General features: G+C 45.3%; 1 protein-coding gene across 1 annotated transcript in view; it reads right to left on the bottom strand.

Moving 5' to 3' along the window:
• Positions 1-19,598, bottom strand: part of LOC122377670 (protein Mpv17-like) — a 36,240-nt gene extending 16,642 nt beyond the window's left edge. Inside the window, exons 1-2 of the mRNA XM_043357983.1 lie at positions 19,145-19,598; positions 5,806-5,942 (exon numbers count right to left, since the gene is read on the bottom strand). Coding sequence (XP_043213918.1) covers positions 5,806-5,881 — 76 coding nt within the window. The 5' untranslated portion in view covers positions 5,882-5,942; positions 19,145-19,598. The remainder of the gene's footprint in view (positions 1-5,805; positions 5,943-19,144) is intronic.
• Between the last annotated feature and the right edge of the window lie 661 nt (positions 19,599-20,259).

The raw sequence follows: 20,259 nt of genomic DNA, 5'->3' as shown, positions 1-20,259 counted from the left end.
GCACCTGAGGTCACATTGGAACGGCCATGGTCACCATCAGGGCTACTGGGGAAACAGAGGGATAGTCAGAGTCAGGGTCCCTGCCGAAATAGGGGGATGGTCGGTCATCATCAGGGACACACAGGGACACAAGGGCGGTTATTGGGGGATAAGTGGCGGTTCCAGATGGAAGTGGGGGGATAACCCAGGACAGGACTGAATTGAGCACATCTTTCGACATCGTTGCTAGGCATTATCACAAAGGGAACAAAAGACCGATCAGCTATGAAGAATACAACGCTTGTTTATATGGTGCGAATTACAAATGCACAGCACAAAATTTACGTTTTTTAGCCTAAAAGGAGGAGAGTCATTTGGTATCATGATACACACGTCGGACTATCCCCGGGCACATCATCTGGGGAGCGCACGCGACATGACCCAGTAGCCAGCGGGAGCCATAAAGACTAGTAGCTTGGACTGGCGTTTCGTGCAGAATGCCACCAACTAAAACGATTCAGTGACTGATGAGAGCTGATCCTCTGCCACGTCTGAGATGTGTAGTTCGACGACAATTAGCCCCCCGCTGTATCTCAGAGCTCGTCCTGATCTGTTTGTGTCGGGCCTGCTCCATTGTTCGAGTTTGTCTCAGACAAAAATGGTCGGAAGGACAATGCGTGCTTTCAGTTCGCCAGCGTCACTAAAAGGGAAGTTAGTTAATTATCCGCTAAGTGATTTGCAATGGAGGAGAGGATTGACAGACGTCCGAGAAACAGCTTCATTATTTGAAGAAATTCATAATCTTAAGTTCTCAAATAAGTACAGGGTATTTAAAAGTAAAAATTCAAAAAAAAAACAATTTCCGTGTTCCACACATAACATCTCAACATCTACAAATGTAGTAAATGTTCCACGCCATCAAAGCATCAATAGATTAGCACTCTGAATATCGGGAACTAGCCGATAAACAATAGATAATGCTTATGGTAAACCTTTTTCACTATTTAAGCTAAACGAGCTGAACATTTTTGAAACCCTGCAGAGTGCAGAGTGCAGTCCGAATAGTGCGTGAATAGGCCGTGAATACAAGTGTTTTGACTGTGGGCTCTAATTTGTGGAAAATATTTTAGACTCAGGACTACCTAAATGGAACTAAATGAGCTTCACGGAAAATATGGGACACAAAGGCGCAGCACCCGAAGCCCAGCGCATTTCATACCTACCATCTGGCGATATAAAGGCTAACTTAGAAGCTGCACTGCAGCCCGTGCAGATAGCAGCCGATACAGACGCTTATCGATGCTGAATGGCGTGAGTGTGACGCGCTCATCCTACGTCGAAATGCCTCCTTCATGTAGGTCAAAAATAGTGCAATTGTGAGCTAGAACGAAGTAATTTCTTTGTGAATATAGCTAGAGAGTGACTGAATTGCGACCGTTTCCGCTACGCGAAAGAATGAAGCAAGAAAAGAACTGGCCTTAACCCTCGCCCGCACATGGTGGGGGGGGGTTGCCACCCCCCAGGTAGTCTTTCTGCTCTGCACTCAACATTTTTATAGCTAGAAGGCTGATTTTTCGTATAGCTGCTCCTCTATCCTTTCTTGATGTCCACTGAAAATTTCAAATTTCTGTGGTTTTTGATTTCGGAGATATGACCTTGTTTTTCAGGTCATGTCATGACCAAATGGCCAATTCTCAACATCTTGCGTTGGCTATGGGCCTTGTGAGCTTTTGATACATTGATTTCGGCCTTTTTTTGCCAGTCTTACCTTCCACCTATCATGGAACATGTTTTTCGACGATGTACAGATGTCAAGGTCAGGGTCAAGGTCAACCTAGGTCATCTAAGGTAATTGCGTTTTAGGCAAGCGAAATTTACTTTTGTGAAGTTTTTTGACTGCATTTTTGGTAAAAGCTTCACAGATCATGATTTCATGTAATATGGACACATAAACAATCGGTGCACACATCAGTATATACACAGACACACAAATACATATAATTGACCTTGACCTAACTTGACCTGAAATGACCTCAGCAGCAAAAACCTGGTCGGGTAGTGTGACAAAGAGGTTCTAGCTGGCTTGGCACCAGAAAACGGCATCGTCATCGGTATATGATAAGCAGCGCACTTGATATCCAACGGTGACCCAAAACAGCAACATTTTTTAGTTTGACCTGACCTGGAAGGTCAATGACTGACCTGAGAAGGTAAAACTGGGTATCATTGGATTCGTCTCTTCCCAAAGAATCTTTTTGGTCTTTACCGATAAGCTCTATCTCCAACAGGAGCGAAATGGCGCGGGGGGGGGGGGTGGCAACCCCCCCCCCCATGTGCGTTCTAGGATGGAAAGTGGCATGTGCGCCGTGCGGGCGAGGGTTAATCCGCACGTGCCTATGGTATACGGCATACGGCCTTTCTTTTACTCGAACGTGCCGAACACGCGATCCCTGAGATGAACAGGTTTCTTACACAACATACATGCATAGAAATTACACATGCACAAATGGAGACATCTGACGAGTCAGGCCGAATGGTGATCTTACATGCCTGGACAGTCTGCATACTGGAGTGTGATCTCCTTGGTCTAGACATTAGACAGTGATCTCCCTGGACTGGACGGTGACCTCCCCAGACTTGATGGTGACCTCACCTACCAGGAAGGACTGGACTGAGAACCAGGCACGTATCCAGGATTTCGCTCAGGGGGGGGGGGGGGCGACAGCCGAGAAGGGCCCGGAGGTCAGCCAAAAGGGGCCCCACAGCGACTGCCTATCCTGGCGTGTAAAAATTCGAGAATGTCGAAAAAACAGCAAATTTACGATAGAATTTGGCATTGTAAATGAAAATGCATTGTCTTGCGTTTCTCGACCTTGATAACATGTTTGCAGTTAGCTTCCGTTGAAGTTCGTTTTTGCAGTTCACTTCCGTTGAAGTTCGTTAACCCGCGCCCGGCCGGGGGGGGGGGGGCTGTTTGAACACCTCCTCCTTGCGGTTTTGCGTGGATATAAAAAAGAGGGATGAATCTTATCTACAGATATGAAAATTTTACACCCAGGTCGCTCAAGGTCAGGTCACCAGACCACGTCAAGTGACCTCACCTCAGAAAAGGTTAGAATGCTCTCCATAGCAACACCGACTGAACGATCGGCTTGAAACTTTTAGCGATTGATAAGAGTAACAGTATGTATAAAATGATTATCTCGAAATTTGCATACCGGTGGTGACATAAGGTCAAGTCAATTTTTGCGCCCTCTCCATTAGGTTTTATAAATGGGAGAAAATCGAAAGGTGCCTCTTTTAGGCAAACGTCATCCTAGGCACCCTCAATCACCTGGTTACATAAAAAATGACAACCTAAATCGGAAATTTGTACCCGTGACCCCTCCTTATGTCTATGGGGTCATCTCAGGTCACGAAACGTCTCCACAGCTTTTGACAATAGCATTTGTTAGAGACACGCTAGAGCGTTGAAAACACCTTAGATGTGTTCAGGCCTTATCGACGATACGGTTTGACGGATGTGCAACATGACCTTTCAGGTCAGGTCACCTTGAATTTAGTTCAAATTTTCTAAATGACCTGATAAGGTCAAATTATATGTAGTTCATTCGACGCGTCTCGACGAGAGTAACACGATGCTGACAAAAGAAATGTCGTGCCTTTTCCTGAATCGAAAATTGTTAAAGAAAAAAAGTGTTTCATAAAAACGACTATTTTAAAAGTTTTTAAAATAGGGGGGGGCTGTTATCCGCCCCCCCCCTTGAGGTTATGCGGGAAAACCGCGGCGCGTAGCGCCGCGAAATTTGGCATGACTATTTTCTCATTAATTTTACACATGGTGTGCAAGTTTGAACCTCCTAACTTTTAAGGTCAGATCACCAGGTTACTTCGAATGACCCAACCTCAAATCACTTTTTTGCAACTTTGTCACGTCGTGTCAGAGCTACAGTAGATAACGGAGTATGATTCGATGCGGATTGACGAGAGGATCACGATGGTGCCCTTAGTTTGTTCCTAGCTTGGCTAATTCGAAAGTTATTCGAGAAAAACTCTTCATATCTAGCGCCGCCATTTTGACTTTTTTTACCCCTGTGACGTCATCTTTGACCTGATCTGGAAATGACCTAATTAAAAATTGTAGACCTTGTCCGTGCGTACCCCATGCCGTTTACCGCTTGTCGCTATCTTGCTTCGTTCTTGAGATCTCAGGGGGCGGGCGGTCATCCGCCCCCCCCCCCCCCCGTCGGTTCTAAGTTGGCGCGGACCCCCGTCGGTGCGCGGGTTAATCGCAGGTCAATTCTGAGAACAGTTTACGGAAAGAACGTTAAAAGAACTATTGAATGCGTTTTTTTTGTGGCGCTGCAGCTCTGTTTGTACCCGGGTTATGCGCCGGAGTTGTCAAACAATGTTGAAATAGGCAAAATGTGACCTTTGCTGACTTATGGTGACCTGACCTTTGACCTGACCTAGAAAATGACCGAGTTACTTTCGGCATGATTTTTTACGCTCTTCCGAATGCCACGTACGCTTACGTGTCGCTACGTGGCCCAGGAGCCGAGTTAGAGAGAGAGGGTGTTCAAGCGCCTCCCCCACCGCCTGTCCCAAACGCCATCCGTGGCGCAACTATGGAGCTCATTTTGTTCGGAGAACTGTAAACAGGAGCAGCCCCATGAGGTCAGTCGAAAGGGTCCCATCATCGGCTGTTGCCTGTTCCTCGGGCCCCATGGTCTGGGCAGGGCCTTCTCAGCGGGCCCTTCCGTTTCTGGGGACCGGCCAGGACAAGCTGTTTCTGAGACTGGGCACGGAAGTGTATATCTGGGCTCGCTTTCTTGATACGTTGTCGAGGCCGAGGGACCAATACTTAAGCTCAAAAGCCTGCTTCAAGGCTTTCTGAGCGGGCCCTTCCGCTTTTGTAGACCTCCCGGGCCCCCGGTTGTCATTGGCTTGGCCCGGTCCGCTTGTGGGGCCCGGCTAGGGACCCATATGAGCACCGGCAAGACCCTATGGGCCCTTTTTGGACCCGAAAGCCTGGGCAAGATCTTCTCAGCGGGCCCTTCCACATCTAGGGCACAGACAGGCCCTGTGACTGGGCACGGAAGAGGATTTTTCGGATCCGCTAACCATAACTTCTCCGGGGCCAATTAGCTCAAAAGCGATACCTTTGGGCCCGATAAGGGACCCGTTTGGAGTCCGGCAGGGCCATAGGGGCCCTTCCTCAAGCTCGAAGGCTCGAGCATATCCTTCTGAACGGGTCTTTCCGCTTTTGGGGCCCTGCCGGGCTCCAAATTGCCCTCGCTCTGCCCAAAAGTGGGCCGAAGGGCCCAGTTACGGACCTGTTTGTGGCCCGGCAGGGCCCCAGGGGCCCATCCGCGAACCAAAAAATTCGAACAAATCCTTCTGAACATGCCCTTCCGCTTTTTGGCCCAGCCGACCCCAAATTGTTCCTGACTAGGCCCCAAAGCGGGCCCTTCAGGCCCGCTTTCTTGCTGCCTAGCGGGCCCTGCCGGGCCCGCTTTTGGGGCCCGGCAGGGCCCAGGGGGGGGGGGCGACCGCCCCCGTCGCCCCCCCCCCCCCTTGGATACGTCCCTGCTGAGAACTCACCTGCCTGGACGGACTGGGCTTTGGCCTCACCTAACTGGACGGACTGGACCAGTGGACAGTAATCTCCCGGACTGGGCGGACAGCATGGAGATCTCCCGGACTGGACGGGCTGGACTGAAACCTCACCTGCCTAGGCGGACTGGACTGGACTGAAACCTCACCTGCCTGGACTGGACTGAAACCTCATCTACCTGGGCAGTCTGGACTGGACTGAGACCTCACCTGCCTGGACGGACTGGACGATGACCGGGTGCCGCTGCAGCAGCCGACCGTACAGGTCCCGCAGGCGCGCGGCCATGGCGGTGTGTAGACCGCCCCACGCCGCACCGAACAAACAGCAGGCGATGGTGTACCGGGTCCTGTCGGCAAAACACGCATCAGCTCCGGACCGCGCTCCTATCGCCGGCCTCTGCTGCGGTCTGCTCGCCACCCAACGCAGCTAACTCGTCAAAGGTAAGTTTGGGTTTAATAGAGTTTTGGATGTGCAGATGTGCACTGACTACAAATCGTCACGTCCATCAATATGGACGAAGAAAATCCGAAGGATAGGTCAGCTATACTCGTATTCACTCGCTCAAGAAGATTGAAGCAAGCATGAAAGGAGCTGGGAGAACATCTAGGTAATGCGACTAAAAATAAAACTGTGGTCACATTAATGAGTCGCCAATGAAATGGCAAGCAGCAGTGGTTTTAATAATGGCAATGGCAAGCAGTGAAATGGCGTCCTAGCGATGCCAACAATGGCCTTTCACGAATTCCTCGCCATCTATTCACATGCGTTCCACCATTGACTGTTGCCGAACCCGTTGACTGTGCCGGCAAATGTATGAAATCATTCAAAAGGCCTGGCCGCGGCACTGTCTTCCTTCAGAGTTGCTGAAAGCCCAGCGCCTATCACGGGTTCGTTATCGACTGGGGAGGTGCGCAGCTGTTCAGTCACAGGGAAGCGAGCACCCAGTGAGCTCTACAAATGACCCGCCGTCCCACGGTTCCGGCACCAGCGAGCAGGAAGCCGCCCCGGGCTCCGCAGAGCCGGCATCCGGAGAAAAGGCAGGCTCACCGGTCGGATACCGGCGCCCCGTATTTCAAGGCGGCAGGCACGTCATTTCACTAATCCTGCGCCGAGGAAAGAATGGGCTACTGGGTTTGCAAGTAAGCTGTTTGTCGGATCGTGTGAGCAAACACACGCTGTGCCCCGACCACACCTGGCTCTTAAAAAGAGGGGTTATTGCTCGCAACGGTGAATCGACATACGGCAGCACTTCAAGGAGACATGGCTGGTTGGGCCACGGAGAAAATAAGTCGCTTTTCGGGGGTGTTTTGACTTAACAAGCTGGTCAACCTCAATCGACAGCTGTTGGGAACGCTTCGCAGACTTTAGTTGAACGTGATTTCCTATCCTAACTCAGAAGTTAGCGATACCAACTTCTAACGAGGGTCATACAATGTTCATGCCGTCATACCTTATTTAAACGTCTGACCAAAGACCAATCATCATCGACTAGGACTTGCCATCGACCCTCAGGAGAACATGACCGATGGGGACCCCAGTAGATAATGACACCACAACATTTGTCATTCATCTCGATATGAGTGAGGATCAGAGGCAAAGGGAAACACGGGATATGCCTGGAGTGCCCATTGCTATATTCGACACCTGATCAGGTTCTCTAAAGCCCAACATATAATTATGTACTACGCAGAAGGCATATTACACGTCTATTGAGCGTAAGCATTAGTGAATCAGCTCCTTGATAAGCAATACGCATTACATAAGCGTATACGAAGAACCAGACAGCTTTGCTTTTTTACATGTTCACGCAGAAGCCATCAAATATGTTCCATGCCTCCATGCATTCCTCTATGATTCCTCAAACCAAACGGCTAAGGAAAGGCGGGGTACACGAGCGATATGAGAATTGAGACTGCATGGGCGAGTTTAATTAACGCCCAAAAAACAAGTTTAACGGCCTTTCACTACATCACAATAACTTAAGAGTCACAATGATCTATCACAAATTTCTGAAAACCACTGCATAATAGTGGGGGTTGTGGTAGGTCTCTCTTAAAAGTATCGCCTCTCGAAAGTATCGCTATCGCTCCCTGGTTTGAAGAGTGAACCCGTTAAACCGTAAAACCGGTACTGCAGGCCAGGCGGCCAACCCTCCAAAAGCCAGAAACTCTCAAAGCAGGGAGCGATAGCGATACTTTCGAGACGCGATACTTTCAAGAGAGAGACTATACAGCTCTTTGCTATCTCATTCTGCAATCAACTAATGAAAAATATTCAGCTCAAACACGCGACGGAAAGACATTTGATAAGATCTGTCGGGCTGCTGCTCAAGTTATTATAAATGAATGTGAAAGCACTGCTTATAAAGGTGAGTGAGGCCAAATGCAGTCGCATAAATAATGCACAGGAGCTCTCAATGTGAATCAGACGGATATTTGCTTAGTGCGTCGCCCCTCAGGGGTTTCTCGAGGAACTGTTGGCGTAGCAGGCTGGTTAGAAAACGACTTATTAAAATCCTGGCAGCTTTTTTGCATTGGCGACTATGTGGTTGATAAGAATGTGGAGGCTGGATTACCTGAATTAATGACAAAAAAAAAACACTCAAGCGTTTCAAGCAAAACGCCGACGCAGTTTGGCTTTTATTTCGCCACAGTGGCTGCCGTCTCGACATTAGTCGCGCAGAAAAAAAGAAACTGAGCTCATTTTGCAGACATTCAATGTCAACACTAGCTCAAATAGCGGGAAAAATGGGGGATAAAAAATGTTTTAATTTCACTAGGTTAAACATCTGTCAATTTTGACTTCTTCGTCATTTTTATATGACAGTGTCAGTAGGAATCTCATTGCACCTACCGAAATAGCATCACTTAAGGTTCATGTGATGTCCATCTGGGCCGCCGGTCACCCATCTGTTCAGTTCAGTGGGCACCGAGCGGCTAATGGGCCCGTCAGAACGAGTGGCAGACATCCTGACAGAGTCGCCACGGTCGTTCCCCGGGGGTGGATGGGGCACCAGATGGGCGGCATGGTGCATTAAACCCGCCCACGCGCTCAGAAAAAAAAAACTAGCAGCGGAGACACCCGCTCTGACTGCTGCAGAAGAGGTTTAAAAAATATGCATGGTTCGGAGCTGGGACAGAATGGAATATCCCCACTTGGAAATGATGGAATAATGAAAACAGGTGGGGTGGGGGGGGGGGGGGGTCACGGGACACGGGTCAACGGTGTACGGCAGCTAGTTTCAGGCCCTTATTTTGGTTTCTCTTTCAATGCCGCAATATCGTTAAGAAAAATGACCAACGATTGATAATGAGCGCTGATACGCATGATTCACCAAAAAGCAGTCGATCACTACGGGGAACTGCGTAGTGCGTATTCTCTTTGCTCAGCAACGCGCAAAAGTTGATTGCGAGATATACTCAGAGCCCCGAATGTAGCGGATATTTGCTTTGACAGAGGACAGGCACTAAGCACCATCTTTTGCTCTGAACATCATTTTAATCATGGCATGCAGATAATATGGTTGCTAAGGTGAGTCGTGTAGCTGACAAATCGCTCGCCACGACCACGAAGCACATTGTCAGCCCGCCCAACTAGCTATCCCACCGGGGCCAACCGTAGCCCACAAGCTTGATCAATATCCCTTTGGTTATGTGTTTTACGCTCCATATGTCATACTTACCCAGCTCTATGCTACATGTATGACGCGATTTACGACTGCTGGGTTGTTTATAGCGTGGCTGTCATGAACTGCTTGGTTGTCGCACACTGCGCTTTAGGCAGTCAGGGAAATATTCGCCACTCCATTCGACCTTGCAATAAAAGTCATTTTGCTGGCCACAAACAGTTCAAAGCCATCCAGCAGGTGATTAGTGTTCTGGACACCAGACTTCTCACGCCAGAGCTCGGTTTGTTCAGGGTTGGTGTCGGACACAGTCCACAGACCTGTTAAATGGTCGCAGCGGAGCCAAACCCGTTCAATGTTCGAAAAGGAAACACGACAGCCAATACACATAGGTGGCTTTGAGCGCTCAAGACTCGAGCTGGGTAAACTTCCAAAGGGTCTGACTAATGACTATGCCACCCATCGGGCGGGACACCGCTGGTCATTTCAAGCCCAAATGGGTTCCCCGGGAAACGTTGGCGTTGATCACGCCGAGTACCCTCCCCGACCAGGCTGCGCCACTGGACCAGGTCTATGCAGCGCAGCTGTGGAGCCCTCTCGCGTACCACGGCCGATAGCCGCGCCACCTGGTGAGGACCAGGCCCGACAATGGTAGATGGCACTGCCATCGGTCCGGTGCCTGCTTTGTCCTGCGGTCAACGGTTTAGCCTACATAGAATACACATTCAAAATTTGACGTTCTTGCGGAAAATTCTCTGCAGTAGCTCTTGAGTTTCGACATCACGATTGTACACCCTTCATTTTGCCGGCATAGCATTTCTCTCATTCAGCCATGTTGAGTAAACTATAACTTGACCTAAAAAGGTCAAATTTTGACTTCAAAATCTGACCTCGGGTCAAGGTCACGGAAAAGGTCATGTTGCATGAGTCCATTCGTATCGTTGAGCTGAACGCACCTGAAATGTTTTTATCGTTCTAGCATGTCATCCTTTATTATTATTGTAAAAAAAAAAACTGTTGGAAACCTGTCAAGACAGAGATGACCTCAAGGGCTTAATAAAGGGGCCACAATTTTTTCGATTCAGTGTGTCATGTTTACCGATACTCTACTTTTGAGAGTGCGACTTACGACTTTCGTCCAAAAAGAGGCCTCATAATTGACCAGACCTAGGGATACCGAATACCTGTATCAAAATTCCGAGATATTACAAACTGTTAGTGCTTATTCCCTCATTCAATAACCCGAGTATCAAACTTCTAGCAGATAAACAGCAGAAACAACAGCACAAAGTTTTTTTTTAGAGGCATGGCAATTAGCCAACACCTCGCTGGGGCTCCTGGACTTCCATGCCCTGCTGGTTGGGCCGTGGGGGTGTCTGAAATCGTGTCTTACGAGCTCGCTAACTTCGCTCCCCATTACCGCGTTTTCAGCACGCAAGCCGGTGCGGCGGCCGCCGGCGCACTCGCCGCCGAAGTTTTGGCGCTCCGCCACCAGGGCGGCCGCTTGGTTGCTGGCGCTAGTGTTGGGGAATAGAGAGTGTCCTATCCAGACTTCATCCATGGTCCCACTATGTCCCGTAGTTTTCTGCTGAGTCCCACTTTGTCCCGCTGGGATCGGCCGAATCCCATTGTGCCCCGCTGTAGTCGGCTGAGTCCCACTTTGTCCCGCTGGGACCGGGTGAGCCCCATTGTGTCCTGTCATTCGGTGACTCATCGGAGACCACCGAATGAGTCCCACATGCCCTGTGGTAGTCGACTGAGTCCTACTATGTCCCGCTGTAGTCGGCTGAGTCCCAATTTTTCCCGCTGGAACCAACCGGCCGAGTCCCACCCTGTCCCACTTGACACGTTTTAACCTTTTTTTTATAATCCAATGATGTCATATAATTCAATAGTGCTACCACATATATGTCAATATACTCACAATACACCTACCTTGACTATTTCAGTCGGTGACACACCAGGGCCCAATCTTATAAACGCCGTGAAATGGATATGGCAGCACTCTAAGGCTGGATATATAGTACGCAATCTTATAAAGCTCTGTGAAATCGAAAACACGGCACGCTCTTTACGGTTTTGGTAACCGCCAGTTTTGGATGTGCCGTAGAATGATTTCAGCCGTGAGCAGCTGTGCACATCTCAAAACACAAACAATAATCAGCTGATTGCGGCATCGTCGGCACCTATTTCACGCCAGAATTTGTGGCGTACTTTGACGAGCTTCTCAGACAGTTTAATTCATTTAAGATAAATTCAATGTTTTTATGATAAAAGTATGCAATATTTTACGTTATGATATTTTTAAGATTAAAACATCCTCCACATATTGACTCAGGTTCATTATAATGATGCTTATTATACAGACAACGATCAATTTCAAAATACGTATTTTCAGGAACTAAATGCACACTAAAACACATAAAAACGAGTGTTCATCGTTATATGGATTTATTTTTCAAATTAAAAGGGGATTTTTAAGAGGATTTTAGCACCAGTAACCATCATAGATTTTCGGCAGCCACTGCATTATAGAATCGGTATGGGTCTTTAGCCTATTCTCACGTCTCACGTATGACACAAATAACGGGCACTTCATGGCTTCTGATTAGATATTTAAATTAATGATGATATACCTTAGTTTGTCAAAAAATTGTTAATTCCTACTCACTATTCGTATCTCCTCACTTTCTGTCTGGCACAGTTACGGATCAATGTGTTGTTTCTTCTCTTCCTGCATCTCGATCTGACTTCTGAGCCGAGTATTTTTCTTGATATGCTTTGATATGTAGACTGGGTTCTTCAATCTTTTGAGGAATTGCTTTTTAGCTTTAGGTTAGGTAACAGGTACCTATGCTTGAATAAGAAGGAAAATAAGCTGTAACTTGACCTAATTCAGTTCATGTACGTAGTCTTCGAATTTTAGTAGTTTATCTTCAAGAAGGAAAATGTCAAGAGCTTATGACAAGAAGGAAAATAAGCTATATCTTGAATTGATCCAGTTAATGTACGTATCCTTATGCTCAAATTGTAGGAGCTTCATTGTCAACGGCATTACTTAAATTACTGAAACAGTAGCCGAGCTATAATTAAATGACTATTTAAATAATTCTTTAACAAATTTACTGCAATGCCTTAACAGCAAATAAATGCAAATGATAAGTAGAAGAAACACTTTATTCACTCGAATTTCTGAGCGCGAGAATGCCCTCGCTGAAATTTATTTGGTCGGCAATCCACTTTTCAGGAGAATTCTTCAAGCATGTTTGTGTTTTCCATAGTTTGCTATCACGTTTTCCATAAATAACTTATTCATTACACATATGTGTGTCTCTAAAAGAAATAAATGCCCCATAAAAATTAAAACACATAACTTTTGCTGTTCGCAAACAGTACGCATAATTTCCAATAGCGACGGCGACAAGGCATTGACCAATCACGTTGCGTGTTTCCTGCTGGCGTTGATTTGTACTGTGGGCAAAATGGCGTGAATAGAATTACCATACTATTCTCTTTATAAGATTGCGTGAATAGGGTGCCGTAAATAGAGTGGGGTGGAATGATAGTACGCCATTTGGTAGCACAACCTTTATAAGATTGGGCCCAGGGCCCAATCTTATAAACGCCGTGAAATGGATATGGCAGCACTCTAAGGCTGGATATATAGTACGCAATCTTATAAAACTCTGTGAAATCGAAAACACGGCACGCTCTTTACGGTATTGGTAGCCGCCGGTTTTGAGGATGCTGTAGAATGATTTGAACCGTGAGCAGCGTGCACATCTCAAAACACCGACAATCATCAGCTGTTTGCGGTTTCAGCGGCGTCCATTTCACGCCAGAATTTGTGGCGTACTTTGACGAGCTTCTCAGACATTTCAATTGATTTAAGATAAATTCCATGTTTTTATGATATAAGTATGCAATATTTTACATTATGATAATTTTAAGATTAAAACATCCTCCACATATTAACTCATGATTTATTATAATGATGCTTATTATACAGACAACGATCAATTTCAAAATATGTATTTCCAGGAACTAAATGCACACTAAAACACATAAAAACGATTGTTCATCGTTATATGGCTTTATTTTTCAAATTCAAAGGGGATTTTTAAGAGGATTTTAGCACCAGTAACCGTCTTAGATTTTCGGCAGCCACTGTATTATAGAATCGGTACGGGTCTTTAGCCTATTCTCACGTCTCACGTATGACACAAATAACGGGCACTTCATGGCTTCTGATTAGATATTTAAATTAATGATATACCTAAGTTTGTCAAAAAATTGTAAATTCCCACTCACTATTCGTACATATCTCCTCACTTTCTGTCTGGCACAGTTACGGATCAATCTGTTGTTTCTCTTCCTGCATCTCGAGCTGACTTCTGAGCCGAGTATTTTTCTTGATATAGCTTTGATATGTAGACTGGGTTCTTCAATCTTTTGAGTAATTGCTTTTTAGCTTAGGTTAGGTAATAGGTACCTATGCTTGGTTCTTGAATAAGAAGGAAAATAAGATGTAACTTGACCTAATTCAGTTCATGTACGTAATCTTCGAATTTTAGTAGTTTATCTTCAAGAAGGAAAATGTCGAGAGCTTATGACAAGAAGGAAAATAAGCTATATCTTGAATTGTTAATGAATTAATATGCGTTAATGTACGCATATCCTAATGCTCAAATTGTAGGAGCTTCATTGTCAACGGCATTACTTAAATTACTGAAACAGTAGCCGAGCTATAATTAAATGACTATTTAAATAATTCTTTGACAAATTTATTGCAATGCCCTAACAGCAAATAAATGCAAATGATAAGTAGAAGGAACGGAAGGAACACTTTATTCACTCGAATTTCTGAGCGCGAGAATGCCCTCGCTGAAATTTATTTGGTCGGCAATCCACTTTTCAGGAGAATTCTTCAAGCATGTTTGTGTTTTCCATAGTTTGCTATCACGTTTTCCATAAATAACTTATTCATTACACATATGTGTGTCTCTAAAAGAAATAAATGCCCCATAAAAATTAAAACACATAACTTTTGCTGTTCGCAAACAGTACGCATAATTTCCAATAGCGACGGCGACAAGACATTGACCAATCACGTTGCGTGTTTCCTGCTGGCGTTGATTTGTACCGTGGGCAAAATGGCGTGAATAGAATTACCATACTATTCTCTTTATAAGATTGCGTGAATAGGGTGCCGTAAATAGAGTGGGGTGGAATGATAGTACGCCATTTGGTAGCACAACCTTTATAAGATTGGGCCCAGGGAAATAAGCTAAAATTAGAGCGCTCTATTTATTGCTTCCGCTACTTCACCATCTCCCATAGGGTCCTGTGTTGAGCTGGTGTCGAGGCTCTAAAAATGACGCCGATTTTTGCACCCATCTCACGAAAACCGCTCGGACCGCCTGGAAACTAATTGTTCCGCTCTAAAAATTTCATGATCGACGGGAAAATGAACGAGGAAAAGATTGGTCCTGAAATAATTCTGAACTCCCTGTAGAACATATCGAAATATGGCTGCAAACTAGGAGCATGTCAAAATCGACAAAACAATACAAATAAACTTACCGGGATTTTTTTATTTTCCATGCATCTGTGTATAAAATCAGTCGTTTTTTCGGAAAGAGCATCTTCTGTTTGATAAATAATTCCACAATTGCAATCGAGAAAAAAATATTTCTGCTGTGACAGCAGTTTTGGCATTGTGCCAGTAGTGTGGCGTGCGCGGTGCTGCGTGGTCGTCGGGACGGAGTTGTGAGTATTTTTGGTGTTTTAAATGGTTGATGGCCATTTGAACCAGCTTTATATTATTTCCTACCAATTTTTTAATCAAATTATTGCTTTGAAAGACCATTAAAACCCCTTATCTCTTCATGAAACACGATCATATTCATCGTCGACGAAAATGGCGCGGGACTCAATGTGCGTTTCGATCAAAATAAATCGTAAATTAAATAATATTCGATGATAAGTATCATATTCTAGTGACACATTTTCATAAAATAAGGCATAAACTTTGCAAGGAAGTCAACATTGGATAATTGGATTCTTATTTTGCTCACATATCCTTGTAGTAGTCAAATGGCTGAATTGTTAGATAAATATAACTATATGTTTTGGCTTGATGTTTGCTGTGAAACCACCGTGCCACTTGCTGGTTGAGTGGTTTTCTGATACGTACCTGATAATCATTTCTCCTTTTCCTTAAAAGAAACTAAAATTCTTTTCAAAGTAACCCATTTTTAGGAAAAGCGGCTTGCTCATTGACAGTTCATGTTCTTGTTTTGTTATTGCTGGCAGTATTTTGAATTGCTACAATAATGCAATATGAATTTTTTTGCAATAATAAAACCTAAGACAAACTTAGTTAATGCGTCAATCAAACACCCAACAGAAAGATTGTGAGTCCTTGTGACGTGAAGTAGAATATTCTGTGAATGTGTTTTTTAGAATATGCCAAATTTTAAATTAATTTATTATTTGATACTGATAGCTGAGCATGTGAATTATGCCACAAAATAATTTCATTTTCTGGTTTTGAAATAGCCGGCAGTATTTTACTTCAACAAATGTAATATACATGGAATGCATATTGCATGGTTATGTTAAAAGTTTAATAACAGCCAAAAGAAGGGGCTGTTTCAGCAGATAATGTTTGTACCTTATGCATTACCTTTCCTTTCTGCAGGACCATGCTTCCGCTTGGTGGTCGACATTTGCCTCCTGAAGAAGTTGAGCAACATGAAGACCACCAGATGAGGTGTCTGCAGTTCATGTGGAACTCTGCAGACTACAAGTGTTATGCCAACCACAACCAAAGTGCTGTGATCATGGAGGCATGAACCTCATGACAACACTTCAGATTTGCAGTTGTACCAAAGTGTGATTCAAACCACCTGTGGCATCTCACTCAATGAGTGAACAGTGTGATCATTGTGCAGCATGTTCAGCTGCAACTAAGACATTTATTAGTGACTTGTTTTGCAATTAGCCACCAAAAGCATTTTTTGGGCTGGCTGCTGTAATTGTTGTGCACTGCGCAATAGTGGTAGTGCATTTTGTCACTTGTCAAGTTGTCAGTTGTGCATGTTGCATGTTTCTCTCCCCTCGGCCCTCATTATCAGTTAAGTGGTGAATTGGCATCACTCAGTTTCCCCAGATCTCCATTGACTGTCTATCAACCACCTAACTTGAGATGGTATTTGCTAAAAGTGCATCAGAAAAGAAGTGAGTGTAGACATTTTTAGGAATATGAGCTCCGTTTCATGCGTGTTCCAGTGGTCATTTTGTCACATGTCCCATAGTGTAATAAATGGAAACTGTTGTTCCCTTTTGAAGGTACTCGCGGATGCAGAAAGCGTTGGGCCTACCTAATTATTAAACGCACCCTCCTATCAGCGACGCACGAAATCGACAAATATCATCCTTTTTAGAACAGGAGGAAACGAAAACTTGTGAACATAGCTGAACCTACAACAGTGCATAAGGAATTGAAATTCTGGGAGTTTTTGAAATTCGGAGAAACTCAAGTTGTCGACAGGTATGCCCCCTTTTACGTCAAAGACCGCCTAAAAAACAAACGTCTACAAATGAAGGCAGTATTCGTATGTTCGTTGTAATTGCAGCAGCCTAGCAACATGCATTGCGGTCCGATGGCGAATTACACTCATGCTCAAAAACTATGCCGGCAACTGCCAATGCACTTAGGTCATGGGTGAGGAGAGGAAGGGTTATGTCAAATGTCAACATCATAGAAATGGCTTTATCTATTGAGCTGTGCCTATTATATATAATTAAACCAATCTATGCATTTCGTTTCTTGCAATCTGCTCATGCTTTCACTCCAGCTTCAGAGTAATCATCCCATATTGTAGGTACGTCTTAAGATATTGATTTCTATGGCGGTTTGCAATTGCTAGCCACGTCTTATCTCAGTTTGGTGGCCCCGCATCGGCCCACTCGGCCGCTCTAAAATTGACTTACGGAGGAGGATGGTGGCTTTTATTTTAGCTTCTCCGCTGACTGCGGGGAGCGCCGTCGCCGAGGTAGGAGCAATAATTAGCTTATGTTTGGGACTCATTTCCACGCTTAATTAACATTTTAATGTTATTTAAATTAATTCATGTTAATCTTTGACGCATTCTCTTTCTATTGATGCCACCCACCGGTCTGAGAAGTACTGCCTTGCTGCGTAAGGGCCGATAAAAGATCACGCTTATAGGGGTATCTCTTCAACATGGAGCAGGAGCAATAAATAGAGCGCTCTAATTTTAGCTTATTTCCCTGGTATGTCACCAACTGATTTACACCGCCGAAGCTATCGGTAACGCCTGCGCTACCGTTACATCAAAATTGAGATACATTTCACAAGAAATGTTGCCCTTATCAAATGCTAAAAGTTTCAAAGCGAGCAGTCCATCGGTGTAGCTATGGCAAGCATTGGAACTTTTTCTGAGGTGAGGTCACTTCACCTCAGGAAACCGGGAGAAACATGTGAACTGACTTTGAGTGACCTTAGGTCTGAATGAAATTTTCACACGTGCAGAAAAGATTCATGGTAAGGTGTGCTAAAAGCAGCACCGTTTTTTAGATATTCACGAAAACCTTATCATCACTCATCATCATCATTTATTTCGTATGACCTCCGCATGTCCACGGCTTTTCGGGTCAAGTGTCAGGTTTACAGTAAGAACATAAAACACACAGCAGTTAGGAACATTAAAAATGTAAAGAAATGCTAAATGACACAGAGATAAAAACAGTAGCAATCCCCCTCCCCCACCCGGTGAGTTAAGTTGAAGTTGCACATCATTGCGCTGACGTGAATCGCCTTTAGTGCCCGACAAAATTATGTCCTGGCCTCCTTGTCCACAGCATGCACCTTGTTCCATGTTGAGACAGTTCTATATGAGAAAGACCGCCTACCAAGCTCCGTACGAACACGAGGCAACTGAAGAGCGCCAGCCAGCGACGCACGAGTTTCTCTTTCGGAGACCTCTGCTCTGTATGCGATCTGATCGCGGAGGGAGTCTGGTGGGTAGGAGCTGGACAGAGTACTGACAGAGACGTCTCTCTCCGTGATGAGCTGCTCTACTGCGGGCCAGTTCATGTCGGTCAGATGAGGTGTTATATGATGGAAGCGGCGCAAATTTTTCACTTTTTCACGATCCTGACACCATGGTTAATTACTTTTTGAAGTCGCGTTAAATTACATCCGGCCCAAACAGTGGCTCAGTACTACATATGTGGGAAAACCAGACTTTGGACGAGGAGTTTTTTTCACTTCTTCTGGAAGGGACGCAACATTTTAGACAGACCGCCCAGGGTTGCATAGCAGCGACGAATGACTACAAATATGTGATCCTCGAACGTAAGATTTTAGTCCAACACAACACCAAGTCCTTTAATTTTCTGTGCCTGGTGAAGTGTGGCACAATCAAATTTTATCTGAAAGTCAGACTCAGTACTGAGCCTTCTGCGAGATGAACTAACCAAAATGATATCACTTTTCCGGAGATTTAACTTCAAACTGTTTTGAACAAACCAGTTGTTAGCACGGCTGACAGTGGTTTGGGCACTGTTTTGGAGGATAGCCATGTCCTTTGGTGCACTTCGGTGAATGAACTGTGCGTCGTCCACATATCACACCACCTTATTGTGGGCAGGTATGAGGTAAGATCATTTGTAAATATCAAAAATAAAATTGGCCCTAAAATTGAGCCCTGTATCACGCCATAGTCCACAGGAATCGCGGCACCAGATCCCTCGGACCCTCTGACACCGACCGCTGAGCCAGCTCTCAAACCAATTAGTCAAAGCCGTACCACCCTAGCTTGCAAGGGTGTGTTCTATTATATAGCCCTCCCCTTTTTGGTGCTTCCACCACAACCTTCCCTCAACCAACTTACCTCAACCTGAAGTGGTTGAAATTTTCTGTTTCAGGATGTTAAAATCCTCTGACAAACAGTCGAAGTTGTGAGCTACTTTGGTAAATTGACAGGCACAGACCAACTGACTGAAGGAGCCCTGACATTCAGACTTGCCACAATAATCGCTCTCAGCCACAAGTATCACAATTTGAATAATATTTAAGACCCTTTGTGCCCCAGCCCCTGAATAAAATATTTCAATAATTATTACTACCAAGGCCATCTATACGCAACCGAAGTGTGACGTCATGACTAGTGGCTGGGGCATAATCAGAGGGCTGTTCTGCTGCGCAGCAAAAATGAAATATGCTGCAGCACGCATGCGCAGTGAGGACTTCGTCGCCCGTTAGTCCCGCCCACACCACTGCGTCACCGCCTGTGTGACGTCACCTACTGAAGCATGCTTCGTTTTCCTGAGTGCTGTTCACGGGCACCTGCGGTAGCTGCGGTAGCTGCGGCTCGGCCAGGGGGGTACGCTCCGATGTAACGGAAGTTAGCCCACATTCAGCCCACATTCGGCCCAGCCCAGATTGGGGCTACCAAATCTAGGGAAAAATCTAGAAATCTAGGGAAAAATCTAAAAACCGTTTTACGCCTAAACGGCTGGACCAAACTGAAAAATAAGACCACCATTTGAAAGATCTCTTCACCCCAGACCTAATGATATGGTTAAATACCGGATCAATTTAACCAAAAGCATGATTTAACCAGGATGAAAATTTTCGGTCAATGGGGCGGCCCCTACGATTTTCTTGAAAATCGGCATGGTGATACTACAGGCCCAGGTGACCAATCTGGCTGAAGAAACCCCTATGGGCATTGAAATCTATGGGGTAAAAACGCCCTTGGAAAGTTTTACCCACGCATTTCTGGCAAGACTATCGCACGCATCCCCCCAATATGGGTATCATATGAAAGCCCATAAAAACCCAAACAAAATGGTGGGGTAAAATATACCCATTACCCCATCCAGGGTAAAGTTTACCCAAGATGAAAATTTTCGGTCAATGGGGCGGCCCCTACGATTTTCTTCAAAATCGGCATAGTGATACTAAAGGCCCAGATGACCAATCTGGCTGAAGAAACCCCTATGG

The sequence above is a fragment of the Amphibalanus amphitrite genome, unplaced genomic scaffold (assembly GCF_019059575.1).
Source record: "Amphibalanus amphitrite isolate SeventyFive unplaced genomic scaffold, NRLGWU_Aamphi_draft 000048F_arrow, whole genome shotgun sequence".
NCBI classification, from domain to species: Eukaryota; Metazoa; Arthropoda; class Thecostraca; order Balanomorpha; family Balanidae; genus Amphibalanus; species Amphibalanus amphitrite.
Note: the sequence above shows the minus strand (reverse complement) of the source record. Positions and strands in the feature narration are given on the sequence as shown.